Source organism: Euprymna scolopes, chromosome 7, assembly GCF_053919585.1.
Source record: "Euprymna scolopes isolate OS-2025 chromosome 7, ASM5391958v1, whole genome shotgun sequence".
NCBI lineage: Eukaryota > Metazoa > Mollusca > Cephalopoda > Sepiida > Sepiolidae > Euprymna > Euprymna scolopes.
In genome coordinates this window covers 143,713,343-143,731,027 of record NC_136488.1, presented here as the reverse complement: position 1 = coordinate 143,731,027, position 17,685 = coordinate 143,713,343, and the positions used below count along the sequence as shown (strand labels likewise).

The following is a 17,685-nucleotide window of genomic DNA, read 5'->3' as shown; positions in this document are numbered from 1 at the left end:
ATTCTGATCAGGAAACTATATCTTTGAAAATTAAATAGAAAAAGTTATAAAACGCGATTGCTTTATGGCTTATTTTAATTTAAATGACTAATACAAACAATGCTTATACAGGCTGGAACAACAACCTTGTTTTCCTAAAAAAAAAAACATTACAGTTTTATTTAAAACTTTTATTGAAAAAAATTAATTCAGGTAACTTGTTTATGTAGCGGAGCTAACATCTATTCAATGTAGCCGCCTTCAGCCTCAATCACTACCTCGATACAGGTCTTGTGATAGTCATCAGTCCTGCTGCCACACCCAGGGTCTGCCAGTGGATCGATCACCACTCTTCAGCACATCTAGGTATACTTGGGTGTTGACTTTCAAGCCGATTTTGAAGATGTGAGGTGGCATGATGTGGCCCTCATTTAAAACCACATCAAAGACCATAACTGTAGCCGGAAACTTGGCAATCCAGCGATGCATTTTGAGGGTGCTGGCTACATCATAACTTGGATCGATAGAGAGCATGAGTTATACAGCAGTGCATCTCCGATCTTGCTCGTTGAACATTGTGTCGCTTTCAGATATGATAGAAGGTTCCTATTGCTCTTGGAATTTGTACTCAACTGATAAGCTAGTAGATGGTCTGCAACAAAAAAAACTTTTAATCAAACCGAAATGGAATCCTGTCAGTCTCTTCTATGCTGACAATTTTATTGTTCCACCCTGTAGATAAAATAGTTATCCACTGACACAAGGCAATATATAAAGAAACGTGTGTATGTAAGGGAGGTAACCCTTAGGGTATTAATACCATTGCTATAAAATAAAGTATTAATACCATTGCTATAAAATAAAGTATTAATACCATTGCTATAAAATAAAGTATTAATACCATTGCTATAAAATAAAGTATTAATACCATTGCTATAAAATAAAGTATTAATACCATTGCTATAAAATAAAGTATTAATACCATTTCTATAAAATAAAGTATTAGGACAGTATGTCGTAATCAATGGTGGGATTCAAATTTTTTAACAACTGGTTCTAAGAAAATGTTAATAAAAATAAAGAATCTACTATAATGTACCTATTTACTATGCCTCCCCACGGGACAGTTAGACACCAGGGTCGTTATGAATAAGGGTTTACGTAATTTCAACAACTGGTTCGCTGAACTCCTAATATTTTAAGCACCGGTTCATGTAAACCGGTGCAAACTAGCTAAATCCCATCACTTGTCGTAATACTTTTTTCTTTTTCATAAAGCTGACTAGATAGTCTTTTGCAATCGGACAATTATTTAGCTTTCTATGAAGTTTTCAAATATATTTTTTAATCTATAACAATCATTGATGCTTCATAATCCCATGAAACTTCCTCCTTTGGAAGAAGCCAGTTAAACCCACATAGAATTAATGCTATTTCTGTTTCTATTGATGCGAAACAGTGTTTATAAAAAAAAACTGTAAATGTTCATTGCTGTAATATTATGAACCAAATTATTTGCTTCTCTTTAAAAACTTCACATGTTAGTTAACAAATAATTTTGTTCTAAAGGTTTATATTTTAAAGTTTAATCTGAATAACTAAAATGTTTCAACTAATTTTTTTTTTTTTTTTTTTTTTTTTTTTTTTTTTAATGCGAATTTCTATCTTTACAGTGGGACAATTGTTTAGAATGCTTTGAACAATCGCTCAAAATTAATACACTCCAGGTAAATCAACTTTCCTACCTTTCTCTCTGGCCCTGTCGGTGGGGCATTAGAATACGCCAACTGCCCCCCTGCAGAGGGTAAAAGTCCCTCAATGGGGGTCCTGGATATGACCTTAAACTATATCCAGTGGTGAGGCCCCAGCTTTGGGGAGTGTGGAGCCACCCTTTAATTACTATTGCTCCCAGGTCCACTCTGACCCGGAGTGGTAGTACCTGTTAGGGTCCCAACTATGGGTTAAATAGAAACCGACGTGAAAACAAATATATTCTATTAAAAAAAATTTTCTTCTGAATCTTTGGATTCTGCATTAAATAATCCGAAAAGGGTTGATATGCCGTAAAACAGAGACAACCAACCAACCTTTCTCTCTTGTATGTGATTTTAAGATAACTATTGAACAAATACGAATGCAGTACTTAAACGTAATTGATAGTAAAATGAACTTTTTTTAATTAATATTTAGTCACGTATAGGCATATAAACATAGTTATTTAAATGTCAACATAAAATTACTTTCTGATTCAGAAAAATTGTCCAAGAAGCTAAAGATAATTAATAGAAAGATTTGTCAATCCGAAAACAGGAACTTTGATTAAAATTATGGCAAACTATTGTTGCAATTTATCAGATCTTATGAATGCCAACCAAAATTAGATAGGAATAGCTAATTAGCACAAATTTTATTTTATGCATAAAAATCTATAAGCAGCCATTTTGAAGAATTGAAACCATCCTAGTTATTTTGACAATTACTTAACTTATGTTTATGAGCTAGTTGGTTTAAAAAATTTGTTCTAAATAAGATTTTTTATTTTTAACTAATTCTTGAAAAAGTAGTTTTTGATATACAATGACAAGTTAGAATAACAAAATGTAACTCCTGCATCCAAGAGTTACCTAAGGAAGTGCCACTATTTTTTTTATTTTATTTTATTTTTTTTTTTTTTGTTCTACATAAAAATGAATGGTAATTATTTTTTAATGCTTGAACATCCTTATTTATGAAGCTTGGCTACACCAGATCTGCCATACTCCATGGAAACCCATTTTTGCATAATTTTTGTGTCAGGTTGACTTAACAAAACTTTATAAAAATGAAACGTCCATTTAAAACTTTATAAAAATGAAACGTCATAAAATGAAACTTTATAAAAATGAAAAGTCCATTGCAAAGAATTTGAGCATTTTCTCAACAAAAACATGGCAGTTTTTTCTTTTTGTGGTCGGAGTAGGGGGGGGGGGGGTAGTAATAAGGTTTGAAGTCGCAATATAACTTTCCCCCCCCCCCCCTAAAAACACATCTTGCATGTCTACATTTGTTGGCTTGCTGCTCATTCATATTGATATTCAAGAAAAATATGGGCGTTAAAAGTTATATAACCCGGAAACCTATGGATACTTTTACATATCCGTGAAAAATAATTATGTAAATAAAAAATTCCACAAAATGAGGGTAACACTTTAAAAAAATAAAATGAATTTACTGTTGCGTCCAATCTCCAAAGCCAACAGTCTAAGCCATTGTTGAGATAACTTTACCAAAGATGTCTCTGGTTCCATGCAATTCTAGGAGGATCACTCTTCCAGGCTTTGCCTTTTCCCTTTAAGAATGACTTAGTTTATCAATCCATCTTCACTACCCTTGTGACATCATTCCACCATGAGACCAAGATAAATCTGAACAACATTCGCATCAAACCAGTATGTTGTAGATTCTCCCTTTTTAAAATAAATCCACCACTGACTTGTTTGCAATTTGAACTTTGATTAGTAAATTTTTTATAAAAAGTATTTCACCGTTTCAAACGCTCTGATAAATTAAGATTTAACAATTAGAAAGACCAGACCAGTATGAAATTGTTTTTAATAAATATTGCTCTGTATAAAAAATAAAATGAAATTAAAAAATTTTTTCAAATAGTAAAATATTCATCAAGAAATTGGACAGTTTTTTTTTTGTTTTTTTTCTCTCTCTCTCTCTCTCTCTCTCTCTCTCTCTCTCTCTCTCTCTCTCTCTCCCCCCCCCCCCACATGCAATTTTATTTTTTTTAGTAATTATTAAAAACAATTTCACTCATCTGATCTTTCTAACTATTTAAGTTTTCATACTTTTTTCCGATAAAAAATAAAATGGTGGACCTGTAAATTCACCTTTTATCCGTTCGTTTGTCTGCCTTTTTCTTAATAACTACACCTTGGAATGTTTTTTAAATTTTGCACAAACATTAAACATATAAGTAAAAAAGTAACAGAATGGATTTTCCAGGAAAACTCTGGTTGCCCCCCCCCCCCCACCTAGGGGTGCCTTTCAAGTTAAAATGGCTAAATTGACACTTTTGTGCTTATTAAAAAATTGGATCTTCATAAAACTTTCTGAAAAGTTGTAACTGATTTCTATATAATTTTGTTTATCTATACTTTGTGATAACTCTTAGGTGTGCCCCAGGGGCTTTTTAGGGCTAATAAAAACCCTCCTTTTTTCTTTTTTTTTTTTTTTTCTTTTTTTTTTTTTTTTTTTCTTTTTTTTTTTTTTTCTTTTTTTTTTTTTTTTCTTTTTTTTTTTTCTCAAACTATATTAAATTTTCTGTATGTCTATTTGGCAGTTTTGCATAGTGCTAAACTCAAATTTAAATATGTTAACGCCTTTAGTACTTTTTGGGCTTAATGGGGAGGGTGTGCAAATGATGGTGCAGAACTCAAATGTACATATGTTAAGGCCTAAAACTGCACTGTTTGTTAATTTTCACCAAGTGGGCTAAATGGGGGGGTGGGGGGTGGCTGAACTTGTTTTTTTTTGTTTTTTTTTTCCCCCCGTTCACTGTGCACTGACGGGACGATGCATGCTTCACTTGTTTCTCAATATTTTCATTTTTAATATCTTGATTAAACTAAACAAGTACCACCATATTTCACTTAATAAGCAGCATTGTTTTCCCCTTTATATAATGCTCTTTATCTTTTTTCCACTTGTGTATAGGTGCCGCTATGGTTTACATATGGTTGTGCTTGTTTGGCAGCTCAGAAATATGAATTGGCCACAAAGGCTTTTCATCGATGTGTAATGATTGATTACGATGTAAGTATATTATTTATTTTTCCTGTTGTTAGCTATTCTGTAAATATTTCATTTTCATTAAGATATTCATCTTTTAATTTCAAAATGTAAACTAAAATCACTTTTTTAAATTTATTTAAAAAAAAAAAACATTAAGAAAATTTTGTACTCTTTTCACATTCTTCATTTTACTGTCATTTCTTAGTTATTTTGACACTTGTGCGTAAAAAAAAACACCCATAAAATGTAGCAGTAAAAATGACTGCAAAACTTTATGAAATGCTTACTTGGTATTGAAAACTCTGAAATATTCATTCTAAACAAATATTTTTTTCATAATATTGTGTTGGAAGTTGGCTTTCAAGCATATACATATTTTATTTTAAAATTCAATGAACACTTTTATCACGGGATATCGCATTGGCCAACGCATTCTTCCGGCATTTCAAAACAACACGCAGACATTTTATTTTCAAGTTAACATCATGGCAAGAAAGAAAATGTATAAAATTCTGAGGAAGGAATATAATTCTGAAATATTAATTTTAAACAAATATTTTATTTTTTTTTTCATAATACTGGATTGTAATTTGGCTTTCATACGCATCTCATACATATTTTATATTAGTGTACATCGAAAATTATCACATTTTAATGAAATTCAACTATGCATTGTAATTTAAATTTTAATGAAGACTTTCAAATTTTATTTTAACACTTTTACTTGATCATTTTATGTAATTTCTGCCGTACCTTTTTAACATTCAAATATATTGAAAATTTGAAATGTAATCAGTTTTGTTTTTATACAATGAGCATCGTATTTTAGCAGTAATGTTATTACCATGTATGAAACATGTAGTACTTCAAATGATATGCAACATGGAGGAAGAGACTCAAGATGGAGAAATTTAATTTCACAGTACGACAGAAAAAAAATGTATTGCCAAGGTCAGCAAATCCATTAACATGTATAAATTTGACATGGATTTTGTTAATGTGTTCCAGGAGCCGCAGACTGTAACCAAGACAGAAGTAATCTACAATTTGCGACCTGGATTTGTGAAAGGTATGCAAAGATGCATCTAATTGCTTGAGCATCTGTCAGAAAGAGAATGATATCCAACGCTGTTCACCACATTGGTGGGATCAGATATTTTTTTGCTTCCTTGACCTTCTCTTCATTGGCTGATGTTTTTAGGGGAAGATAACTTGGATATGATCCAAGAAATATCACCTTGAATAATTCTAAAGTTAACACAATAAAACCAAGATTATTTATAATATATTTACTGATACTATTCTTGAATTTTTACAGAATTTTGAAGCTTGGGGAAATCTGGCCACTGCTTATGTGAAATTGAGGAAGAAGTAAGTAATTAAATTTTTGATTTTACAATTGAAATGATTAATTTTAAAGCAGACATAATCTCATTCATTCCTTGAATGTAAGTACGCAATGAACTTCTACAAGCTTAATCAATAAAACTAAATGTGTGTCTGTGGAGGATTGGACATAGCTGAAGACTGGCAGACATTGACTGAAATGTAACTTCACCACTGGAGATAATAGTCCAAAGAAAAACCATAGAAACATTTTTTTTTTCTTCATTCATTTTTAGATTATTTAAATTTTTATCTTTATTTGAAGATTTTTTTTTTTTTTTTTTTTAATCTAATTTTTCTTTTTCTTTTCTTAGAAAAAAAGCTTTTGCTGTCCTTCAAGATGCTATAAAATGTAGTTATGACAATTGGATGCTTTGGGAAAATTATATCATTGTAAGTTTTTTCTTGTTAATATTGCATTTAGTTCATAAAATATATCTTTGTTAGCAAATTAATTTATCACATTTTTTTTTTTTAAATTTTGGCTATAATAAACTAAGAGGTTGTGCTAGCAAACAGATGAATCTGCTTTGACAAAATAATTGCTTATTTTTTTATTTTATTTTTTTAGATTGGTATTGATTGTGGTGAATTCAGTGAAGTGATTAGAGCTTATCACAAATTGATGGACCTTAGAGATAAATGGTTGGATGTAGAGGTAAGAAAATGTGCAGATGAAAAGTTATATAATCATCCTTTACACAGCTGTTACCAGTAAATACATTGTGTGTGTGTGTGTACGAAAAATTAATGTGTAAATCTCTTGTTCAGGTATTAGATTACAAAATGGCTTTAAAAAAACACAGAATTTTTGATAATGAGAAATGTGTAGTGGGTGGTAGAAATAGTCAATGGAATAAGATGCTTACATGTGACTACTGTATGCTTGTCCACATATCGGATTTCCCTTAGCCCTCCACTTTCAAATTTTTTTTAATTTTGATGATTGTTAAACATGCTAACATTACAAGGATTGCTTCACATCAAACTTGGTGCAATTTCTGACAAATATTTTGAGTCACTATTTACTTGCCTCTTCATGAAGATTTAATATTTGTCAGAAATTATCAAGTTTGACATGAAGCAATGCTTGAAACTTTTGTATGTCATGGAGGTTTAAAAATTTTGATGCTGGTCTGTCAGTTTCTTTGGAGTATTTTAAGGGATTTTGGTAGCATATAGCTACAACCTCCTATTTAAAAATTAAAATATCTCGGATTCTCATTGAATCTCATTAGATAATGGTTAGATGCGAATTAAGCAAGATTCCTTAAATTTCAACTTTTTACAACACTTTCAGATTAAGCCTTAAAATTCAAACGTTTATATATCCAAAGCCAAATATATATTTATATTTTTCTTTCATATTTTATTTTGTCTTGCACGTTTCATTGAATGATGTACAAACACTAAACAACTCCTCAGATAATGTTTTTTTTTGGGGGGGGGGGGCTGTTCAAGAGATTTTTTTTATTATTATTAAAGACTATTTTAATAGCTGGTGAAAATAAATGGAAATTGTTAGAAGTCATGATTTCTAAAAACTTAGTTATTCAAGATATAATTGGGATGTTTCAGAAGAGAAGGCAGAAGCTTTTTTTTTTTTTTTTTAGCCCCACAAGGATACATTAATGCTTAAGGCACCATGTTTAAACTTCTGTAATTAAAACTATTCTTACAGATTTCAGTTTTAAAGCTAAAGGTAGAAAACAAAAGTTTTAAATTATGGGGATATTGTGAAATTATTAGAAGGATCTTATATTTAATCAGACTAAATTTTCCCATCAAGTCTTCTGAACTGAAGCAATACAAAACTAACAAGAATATAGCATTATTTAAAGGGCCAGGTTTTATCTTCTATTACAGCCGCTTCAAAACTAAAGGGAGAAAATTGTTTAAAATTTGGGGATATTATGCATAAAGTATTAATAAATGGTTTATATGTAATGACACTAAATTTACCCGTCAGTATATATTGTTGGGCAAAGCTATTGACTCATAACTAGGGCTGTGACAACAGAATATTATCATTGTTTTGACTCTCGAGTATATATCCGACACTTAATTAACCGAGAACCACATCACTCTCTATATATAAGATATCAACAGATACACGCTAGAGTCAAAACAATGAAAAGAATATGCTGTTGTCCTAGCTCTACTCATAATTCTGTTTTTTTTTATTTTCATCTATTTCTTTATTCATGACATATTTTTCTCATTCTCATAACTACACATGATCGTAAGCACCAATGTTGTAAAATGTTATAAAGTTGATTTTATACCCATCTTTAGATGTCTTCCAATTAGAATTAACAATTATGAAAAGCACACCAATTAAGGTTAGCAATTCAAGCTAGAATCATATTTAGCACACTGAAATTTATCCCTTAACAGATTGTTATATTTCCGTTAAAGTAAAAGTTTCTATGGCACGTGATTTTGCACTCGTTCCTTTTCCTTTTTAAAAGGGCTGAGTTTTTTTTTTCTTCAACATTTCGTTACTAACAGTTCCTGCGTTTACGGCTGCTACCTGCTCTTACGTTTATTATTGGCTGTGAAATTAGTTCGGTAAAGCCTAGTAAAGAGGTTTTGGTCTGTCTTCCGTTCTACGATAAAACACCACACAGATATAGAATATGGTTTGTTACTTAACTGCATATAGACCTATAGTGCTTTCATAAATCCTATTGTAGGACCAGGTGTTCATGAAAAAGTAAGCCTTCCCCTGCTACCATGTATCATGTTAAGCAATGTTGAACCTGATTAATATGAGATGTGGATCATCAACTTTTATTTTTAACGATTTAGTTTTATTTTGAATATATACAAAATCTTTGTAGTCAAATTGAATTGTTGGACTTGAATTTTGGCAAAGTTTAAAGTGCTTCACAAATATTTTAGAACAAGGTGTTCATGACGTCTGATCAGTTTCTATTGCTAATTTTTTATTAGCATTTATTTTTAATTGAACTTTTTTTCTTCCAGATTTTGACCATTTTAGTACATGCTATCAAAGAAAACCTCCCAGATGCAAGCAACAACCCAGCTTCAGATTTATTACCTCGGGCTCTTGAACTTTTTGGTCGAATAACTTCCAAAGTGAGTGTGTGTATTTATGCAAAATCTCTAAAGTATCAGTTTCCTATAGACTCCAAAATGTATGTTCTGATGTTACACTTCATCTTTTCTGTCATACACGGAAGCAATTTTTATTTTTGTCCTAATTCAGTGCTCTTGTTTTGTTGTTTATTGGGGGGGGGGGGCATGAAAAACCAACATTGTCTAAGTCTGTCCTTGTGAGGAGGCAAGTAAATAGATTCCAAAAATGTCAGAAATTGCACCAAGTTTATCATGAAGCGATCCTTGAGATGTCTGTGCGTCATGGCAGGTTAAAAATTTTAATGATGTATAGCAGATGTAATTTCTTCCAGGATGAACTGAAGACTTCTCATTGGGACTGTCTTGAAATGATCTTCCCATGATTTGATCGTCATCAGAAGCGACTAATCTAGAGAAAGGAGGAACTCTAAAATATCACCAGTCTTCTTCTGTTTATTGGTCTCCCGACAAAGAAGGGATTGGACCTAGTAATTCACTCCTGTTCATGCTCTTCTCAACCTCACCTCAGATTTTTAAATTGCACAAACTTTAGTCATGGTAAAAGTAAATTTTTGCCAGAACGGATTTTCCTGGATAACTCTTGTTGCCCCTCCATTATAGGCATTATAGAGGTAAAATTGCTCCCAAATTGTTCATTCATTTGTTTGCACTTTTCTCAACCACACCTTGGATTTAAAAAAAAAAAAAAAAAAAAAAAAAAAAAAAAAAAAAAACTTTGCACAAACATTAGTCATAGTGAAAGCAAATTTTTCACTTATGGACGAGGACCCTGCATGCTCAGCTTGTTCTGACTTTGTTTTCAGTTGTCTTGGATTTCTTGAGACTGAAGTCAAACAATGAAACTTCAGGAGAAATGTTGCTAGAGATCGCAACCATCTTTGCTTCACTGTAAATTCTCCATGCAGGTACCAAAATGAGATTGAATGAAAGCCTTTTATTTTTCTATTTATGGATGAAATGCGTTAGTTTGGTAAAGATTTCCTTTTCAGAAATTTTGATTTTTGAGTGGAAATGTGACATGTTAGGTGTGTATAAAACAATAAGCAAATTTTTCAATCATTTGTGTTTTATTAGAATAAACACAAATGATTGAAAATAATTAAAGTATATTGTTCCACAAGATTTTTGACAGCAAGGATATCAGTTTTATTTTATTTTCTCTTGGTCAAAAGCCTGACATTTTCTGGCAGTCTGCAATCTCAGTTTCTAAGCTTAGTTGTCTTGGACGTGGGCATGATTTAATTCAAATTGAATTGTCCCAGGTGGTTTGCATCAAAGCTTTTTGGGTTATCCACCCCAAGGTCTCTGCATTTTCTTATCCAAGAGTCACTACTCTGACTCAAACCATTATAAACTGATTGTCAGTTCAAACTTTGGCATATTAACTATGTACTTACAAAAAAAAAACCTTATGTCTAATGATAAAACTATAAGAAATCCTCTTTGTGGGGTTGCAACAACTAGATTTTAACTGATACAATATTTATATAAAAAAGCAATACTTTTGATATTACTGAAAAATGTGGTAAATATGCACCCATGTATAATCATTTTAGAGATCTTTTTTACAAGACAAAAAGAAAAGGATCGTAATGTGCAATTAACACCATGTAATTATGAGATCAAAATCCCGTTAAGAGTAGATGTTGTATTTGGGTTACTCATTAATCAATTGTGTCCCATGCTTCAATGAGATTCTATTCTCATCTGATGACAGTGGCAGGTTGATGACCTACCAGTCCATTTTTAATTTGAAGGGTTTCTATTTGATTAGGCTGAAAAAAAAAATGTAAAAAAAAAAAAAAAAAAAAAAAAAAAAAATTCTCAAATACAACTTAGTTTATTAAATCTCTGAACCATAGTTTTTACATATCCAAGAGTGAAGGTGAGCACATTCCATTGTGACATTGGTTGTCACATGTCAAACACGAGGTTCCGAATTCAAAAAGTTAACTGGAAAACACAATGTCGCCCTCTCCTTACAGTGAGCGGGCGGCAACACGTTCATCTCCCTCCATCACATTATTTAACAGAGGGTGGGAATAGGAAACAGAAGAGAGGGGTACAAAACCCAAACGAAAATTGATTAGGATTATGAAAAAATCATATCCGGTATATAGATTTTAGGGGTTTTGGGTGTGGATAAATATTAATGTTTTCTGAAGCTGTGCATATCTGAGGTGATAAACTTAATATTAAAGAATATTAATGTTTACCGTTTGAAAACCATATCTTATTAGGTATGTTTGTATGTATAGGATTCACTTCTATTGAATTTGATACAGTCGTTAGACACAAATTAAGCATGATACCTTGAATTCCAATTTTTATTTTTTTTATTATTTTTATTTAATTTTTTCCAAGTCTTTGAAATTTTTGACATTTTCTAGTCAATCATACTGAATTTTAATCAAAACTGGAACTATTCTAAACATCTTTTTAATCCTTATAGGGAACATACAAATCTGTTGTGTTCAGGGGAAATTAATTTTACCTGTCATGGGACGGTTATTTTTGTGCAAATTGATAGGAAAGATTTGCTAACATAACCAAGAATAGGGTCTTATTTTTGGATATGCTAGCGTCTCTCCCATTTAATGAGCACAAAAATATAATGGCTGATCACTAGGGCTATGGCAAATGCATATTATCATTGTTTTGACTTTCGAGTATATATGTTACAGGAAAAGGGCTGTCTCCTTTCCATGTAAATAAGAACATTAGATAAGTGAAAATGAGATTAGGATAATCCGAGACTCGAAAGCAAGGTTCAGAATTGAAATATTAGAATTTAGTCTCTTGATAAATTCTATTAGAAATAATTAGATATTGTTTATATCGTAAAAAGAATTGATTGTTCATTCTGTTTGGAATCGGAATGTTGAAAAGGTCAGCCAAAAAGAATGAACAATACAAATTAAAAATATATTGTTAAAAAATAGGTTAGAGTCATATGTTGAGAGCTCTTTTGTTGTCAAAAACGTGTGCATAGCCACGTGAATTGGTCACGTTTGGAAAACACACTTCTGACGTCATAGCGAAGGGGCATTCTCGATATAGGAGCTAAGAATTAGTTAGTCAGCAGAAGAGTTGGGAGTCAGTCAGTTGGCAGTCAGTGGTCAGCTGACCCTTTGGAAGCGAAGGGTAGAAGATCCAAATTTGAATTCCTGACATCATCATTCGACCGGTCCAATAAATAAAGAATTATCATTGTGTTTTTGTAAAACTGTCGTCATGTGTCATCTTTCAACACTCAAAAGGTAACGTGTTAATCATTTTGTAATGAACATTGTGTAACGCTTACAAGATTATGTATCTTCCCTCCTCTGTGTTAAGAACTTGTATATATCTCCATTCAGTATCTATGAAGTCCCAAGCATCCCAGAACTGTAATGTGAATAAATGCCTTCTCTCCCTTTCATCACTATTGTTATATCCGTTATATGTATCGTCCTAATATGAATCCCACGTCATATCTCCTTCAATATGAATCCCTGTCTCTCCTTAATAGGAGTCCCCTGCTACGCAACATATATCCGACATAGTTAATCAACTGAGAACGCCATCACTCTATATAAAAGTATGTAAGATATGAACGGATACACACTAGAGTCAAAACAATGAAAAGAATATGCTGTTGTCCCAGGCCTACTGATCACACATAAAAATGAAAATGAAAGATATTTTTGTAAATTTAATAAAATAACCTTTCAGATATTTTTATGCCCTAGCAAAGTATTGTTTGCACTTTTCTCAATAACCACACCTTGGATTTTTTGAAATTTTGCACAAAATGTCATGGTGTTTTTTTTTTTTGTTTTTTTTTTTGTTTTTTTTTTTTTTTTTGCCTGCTCGGCTTGTTTCGTATAATTTATTTTTCTTATATTTTAGATTACGTCAAACGAGAAGTTGTGGAAGTTGTATGCCGATCTAACGTGTTCGCAACCGGATTATGATTCTGAAAAGGTAAAAGCAGAATTATAACTTTTTAAAAATTTATCAGATGAGGATTGATTAGACTATTTTCATCTTGGTTGTCATTTTTATGTTTCGCCTAATGTAAGTGCACAATATTGAACTTGGGAATTTTATCTCAAACTTGGGAACCTATTTGGAATATGAATTAAATCCATGATTTAATCCATGCCTTTAACATTTGAGTCAGAGATTCACATGGAACCCTGGCATAATGGTTAAAGGCATTAACAATCTGTTCTAAATGAGTCTTCTGGAGGTTGAAGGTTCAATCTTTGCTACAGGCAATAACAAAGAATAACATAATTAACACTTAACTGATCAATTTAAAAATTTTTTTTTTTTTTTACCTAAAATTAAACTGTATAAATTTGATTGCTGTAATCAAAGATAAAAAGGTTCTGTTCAAAATGCTATAAAAATTCTAGAGTTCGATAATGTACCTTAAGGAGGTTGAAGGTTATATCATCTGAAGAGAATAACAAGATGAGAATAGCAGTTCAAATAATAAATTATCAGTCCTCATTTTAAAAATTCCAAAACATTAAAATATTTTACTCAAACTATAAATGCTATAATTTCCCTATTTTTTTCCATTATTTCGCTCAGAATTTTTATTGGCATTCTCAATCTTTATTCAGGTTGTGTTGTTCCTACAGAAATCCTATAAGTGTGCTATTCAACAGGAAGCATGGGAAAAAGATGTTGATAAATGTCTTGAAAATGGCAAGAAAGCTATAGAATTGACTGATGGTATGTATTTGAATTAAAATTATAATTGGTTTTCACTTGGGCATATTCATTCTACTAAATTATATTTGCCTTTAAATCATTTGGCTTTAAATATTCACATTCAAGTTAGAAAATGAAAACCTGGCTGTCGAGGAGTTAAAAATATATAGAAGGGCATCTTCGATCTGACACGCTAGATTTGGCTTGTCGAATCTTATTTAAAACCAAATGTAATAACTAGGCTAGGACAACAGCATATTCTTTCCATTGTTTTGACTCGAGTGTGTATCTGTTGTTTTCTATGCTTTTATATCGAGTGATGTGGTTCTCGGTTGATTAACTGTCGGCTGGTGCTACCAGATCAGGCTGTCTACTGACTTCCTGAGATGAAACGCACCTACATAGATGTCTTTGTTTTTTTATTCCCTTTTGCAAAACTTAGTCATGTTCTGCGAAAACAAAAACAAAAACAACATTCTCCTCCCCCTCCCCTCCCTCGTTTTCTTTTTCCTTCACCTCCTCACCTTTTTTTTTTTTTTTTTTTTTTTTTTTTTTTTTTTTTTTTTGCCTAGTTGGTAGGGCGATAGAACATACCAACTGCCCCCCTGCAGAGGGTAAAAATCCTTCAATGGGACCACCAGTTGACCGTTGGTGGCAACCCGTAATGCATTAAGAACGGGATCCTGGTGGTTGAGTGGAACATGCCTAGGAAATAATAACATGATACTACAACACACCACTTTGGCCCTTACTAGGCTAGACGGGAGGTTGGATAGGCCCGATCCAATCAATCGGTTGGTCATGACAAGCACTAATTCAGACAATCCAAACAAAAACACACTAACACTCAACATAAACAATAAACTGAATTAATAAGCGATGGCTGAAGGGTCAATCAAGCTGGGAAAAAGGTAACCATCAGGAATAATAAAAATACAGGGAAATCCCATACTTGGGTGGGCATAACCATATATTGTGAATGCTTGGAAACCTCCCCATGTTTGAGTATACCAGCCATGTAGCCCTGGAGAACCGAGGCGAATGGGATTTACCCCCTCATAGTTCTTCCCCATAAGGGGCTCCGAGGAGGGTGGGGAGCATGGCTGATGAATTTTTCAAAAATTATTATGAATACCAAAAAATCCAAGAGACCACACACAGAAATTGACTCTGACAGCGACAATGAAGATACAAACTTTCCAAGATTCATCGTGCTAGAAGCAACGTCTAATATACCGTTAACTAAAATGTCACCCTTCATTATCCAAAAGGTAATATCAAGCAAAATAACACCTAAAAATGTCAAAAAATTAAGGAATGGTACCATATTGGTAGAAGTACTAAATAAAAAACAGGCCAAAACTCTACTTCAACTACAAAAATTGCATGAAACAAACATCAAAGCTTATCCACACCAAACACTAAACTACTCCAAAGGAGTCATAAAAAACCAGGAAATCTCCGTCTGCACAACAGAAGAAATCAAAACAGAACTAAAAAACCAAGGGGTCACAGATGTAAAAAGAATCACATTTAAAAAAAAAAGGAGAGGTAATATATACAAACACTTATATATTAACATTCAATTATCCTCAAATACCAGAGACCATCAATATAGGTTATGAAAGAACGAAAATAGAACAATACATCCCAAAACCTTTACAATGCTACAACTGCCAAAAGTTTGGACATAATAAAGACCAATGTCTAAGATTCTTCACATGTGGAAACTGCAGTGAAAAAAACCCAGACCACGATGAAGAAGACTGTCCAAATAAAACCAAATGCACAAACTGTCAAGAAGAGCACCACTCTCACTCAAAACAGTGCAAAATATATAATCAAGAGAAGGAAATAATAACAATCAAATATCAAAAAAATATAACCTTCCAAGAAGCCCGCAAAGAAGTCACAAATCGCACCAAAAACTCATATGCCACAATAACCCAACAAGCAAACAAAATGTACAACTACAATGAACTAAACCTTGCTCCAGAAATTGCAAACCTAGCAAAAGAACTAAAGAACATACTTGAAGAATTAAAATCTTTTTTATCAGAACTGAAAATAAACTCCAACAGCCAAATAAAAGTCAGAAACGAACAACCCAGTATAAAAGAAAACGAAACAAAGGAAATCAGAAAAACTTCCATCAATATTGAGGAATCAATCCCTAAAGAAATGAAACCTCCTCAATTATCAAAACGTGAAAGATCCAAGTCACAAACAAGGACAAAAACAGATGTTAAAAATAAACACACAACAACAGAAAAAATGGAAATAGAACAGAACAACAAAAAAACTACCCCCAAAAAACAAAATGACAAACAAAAAACAGAATTAGTATTAATTGAAAATGAAAATAAATTTGAACTAGTTGAAACTGATAGCCAAAAAAGACAGTCAAGACAAAGTAAATCTAAAAGTCCCAGACCAAAACCCAAAAAAAGCCTCTCACCAGAAACAAGAAACAGACCATCCACTTCCAAAAGAAACACCCAAACTAACATCGAAACTATGGACGTAGACATAAACACCAACAGTCCAAAACCAAAAGAAAATATAAACCATGACTAACAAAATCCTACAGTGGAACATAAGAGGATTAAAAATTAATATCGAAGAAATGCAAATACTTATCAAATCCTTATGTCCTGCAATAATTTGCCTACAGGAAACACACTTAAAAGAAAATGACAAAATTAACATAAAACACTACTCAATATACAACCACATAAACAAATTATCATGCAAAGCCACCGGTGGATCATCAATACTGATAAACGAAAACATTCCACACAGCAAAGTGAACTTAAAAACAAATATGCAAGCTGTTGCAATAACTGCAACACTACACAAAACAATAACCCTATGCTCACTCTATATACCACCAAATGAAACAATAAACGAAACTGAATTAAACAATATAATCAAACAACTACCTAAACCTTTTCTACTGTTGGGAGACTTCAATAGTCATAATATATGGTGGGGCAGTAAAAAAAACAACAAAAGAGGCCAAACCATAGAAAAAATAATTAACCAAAACGATCTATGCCTACTCAACAACAAAGAGAATACATATATGCACCCACCAACGGGAACCCTATCAGCAATCGATATAACACTATGTGACCCAACTATATACATGGATTATAGCTGGAGAACACATAAGGATGCATGCGGAAGTGACCACTTCCCAATCATAATAGAAAACGAGAATCCCAAGCCAGAAGACAAAACACCCCGCTGGAATTTACAAAAGGCAAATTGGGAAAATTTCCAAAATACATGTCAATACAGATTAATACCTGAAGCGAATCCTGACTTAGAACACATCACATATTTCAGCAACACCCTACTCACAATAGCCGAGGAGAACATACCAAAAAGTTCCACTACTACAAAATATAACAAACCCTGGTACAATAAAGAATGCAAAGAAGCTATAAGAGCCAGACGTGCAAACCTAAGGAAATTTAAAAACAGTCCAACGAAAGAAAATTTGGACACCTATAAAAACAGCAAAGCCAAAGCACGGAAAACTATCAAAGAATCAAAACGGAACTCGTGGAAAGATTATGTAACAAAAATTAATCAAAACACAAAACCCAAAAAAGTATGGGAGATGGTCAGAAAAATAGCAGGAAAAAATACAAAGAACCCTATTAAACACCTTATATGCGACAACACAAAGATTACCGACAA

The 17,685-nt window shown here is 32.3% G+C and overlaps 1 protein-coding gene across 1 annotated transcript in view; it reads left to right on the top strand.

The window, feature by feature from the left end:
- LOC145280018 (tetratricopeptide repeat protein 27-like) overlaps positions 1-17,685 on the top strand; it is a 117,980-nt gene that overhangs the window by 85,758 nt on the left and 14,537 nt on the right. The window contains exons 15-22 of the mRNA XM_080131660.1: positions 1,653-1,706; positions 4,684-4,782; positions 6,080-6,132; positions 6,462-6,540; positions 6,719-6,805; positions 9,136-9,249; positions 13,162-13,236; positions 13,887-13,998. Coding sequence (XP_079987786.1) covers positions 1,653-1,706; positions 4,684-4,782; positions 6,080-6,132; positions 6,462-6,540; positions 6,719-6,805; positions 9,136-9,249; positions 13,162-13,236; positions 13,887-13,998 — 673 coding nt within the window. The remainder of the gene's footprint in view (positions 1-1,652; positions 1,707-4,683; positions 4,783-6,079; positions 6,133-6,461; positions 6,541-6,718; positions 6,806-9,135; positions 9,250-13,161; positions 13,237-13,886; positions 13,999-17,685) is intronic.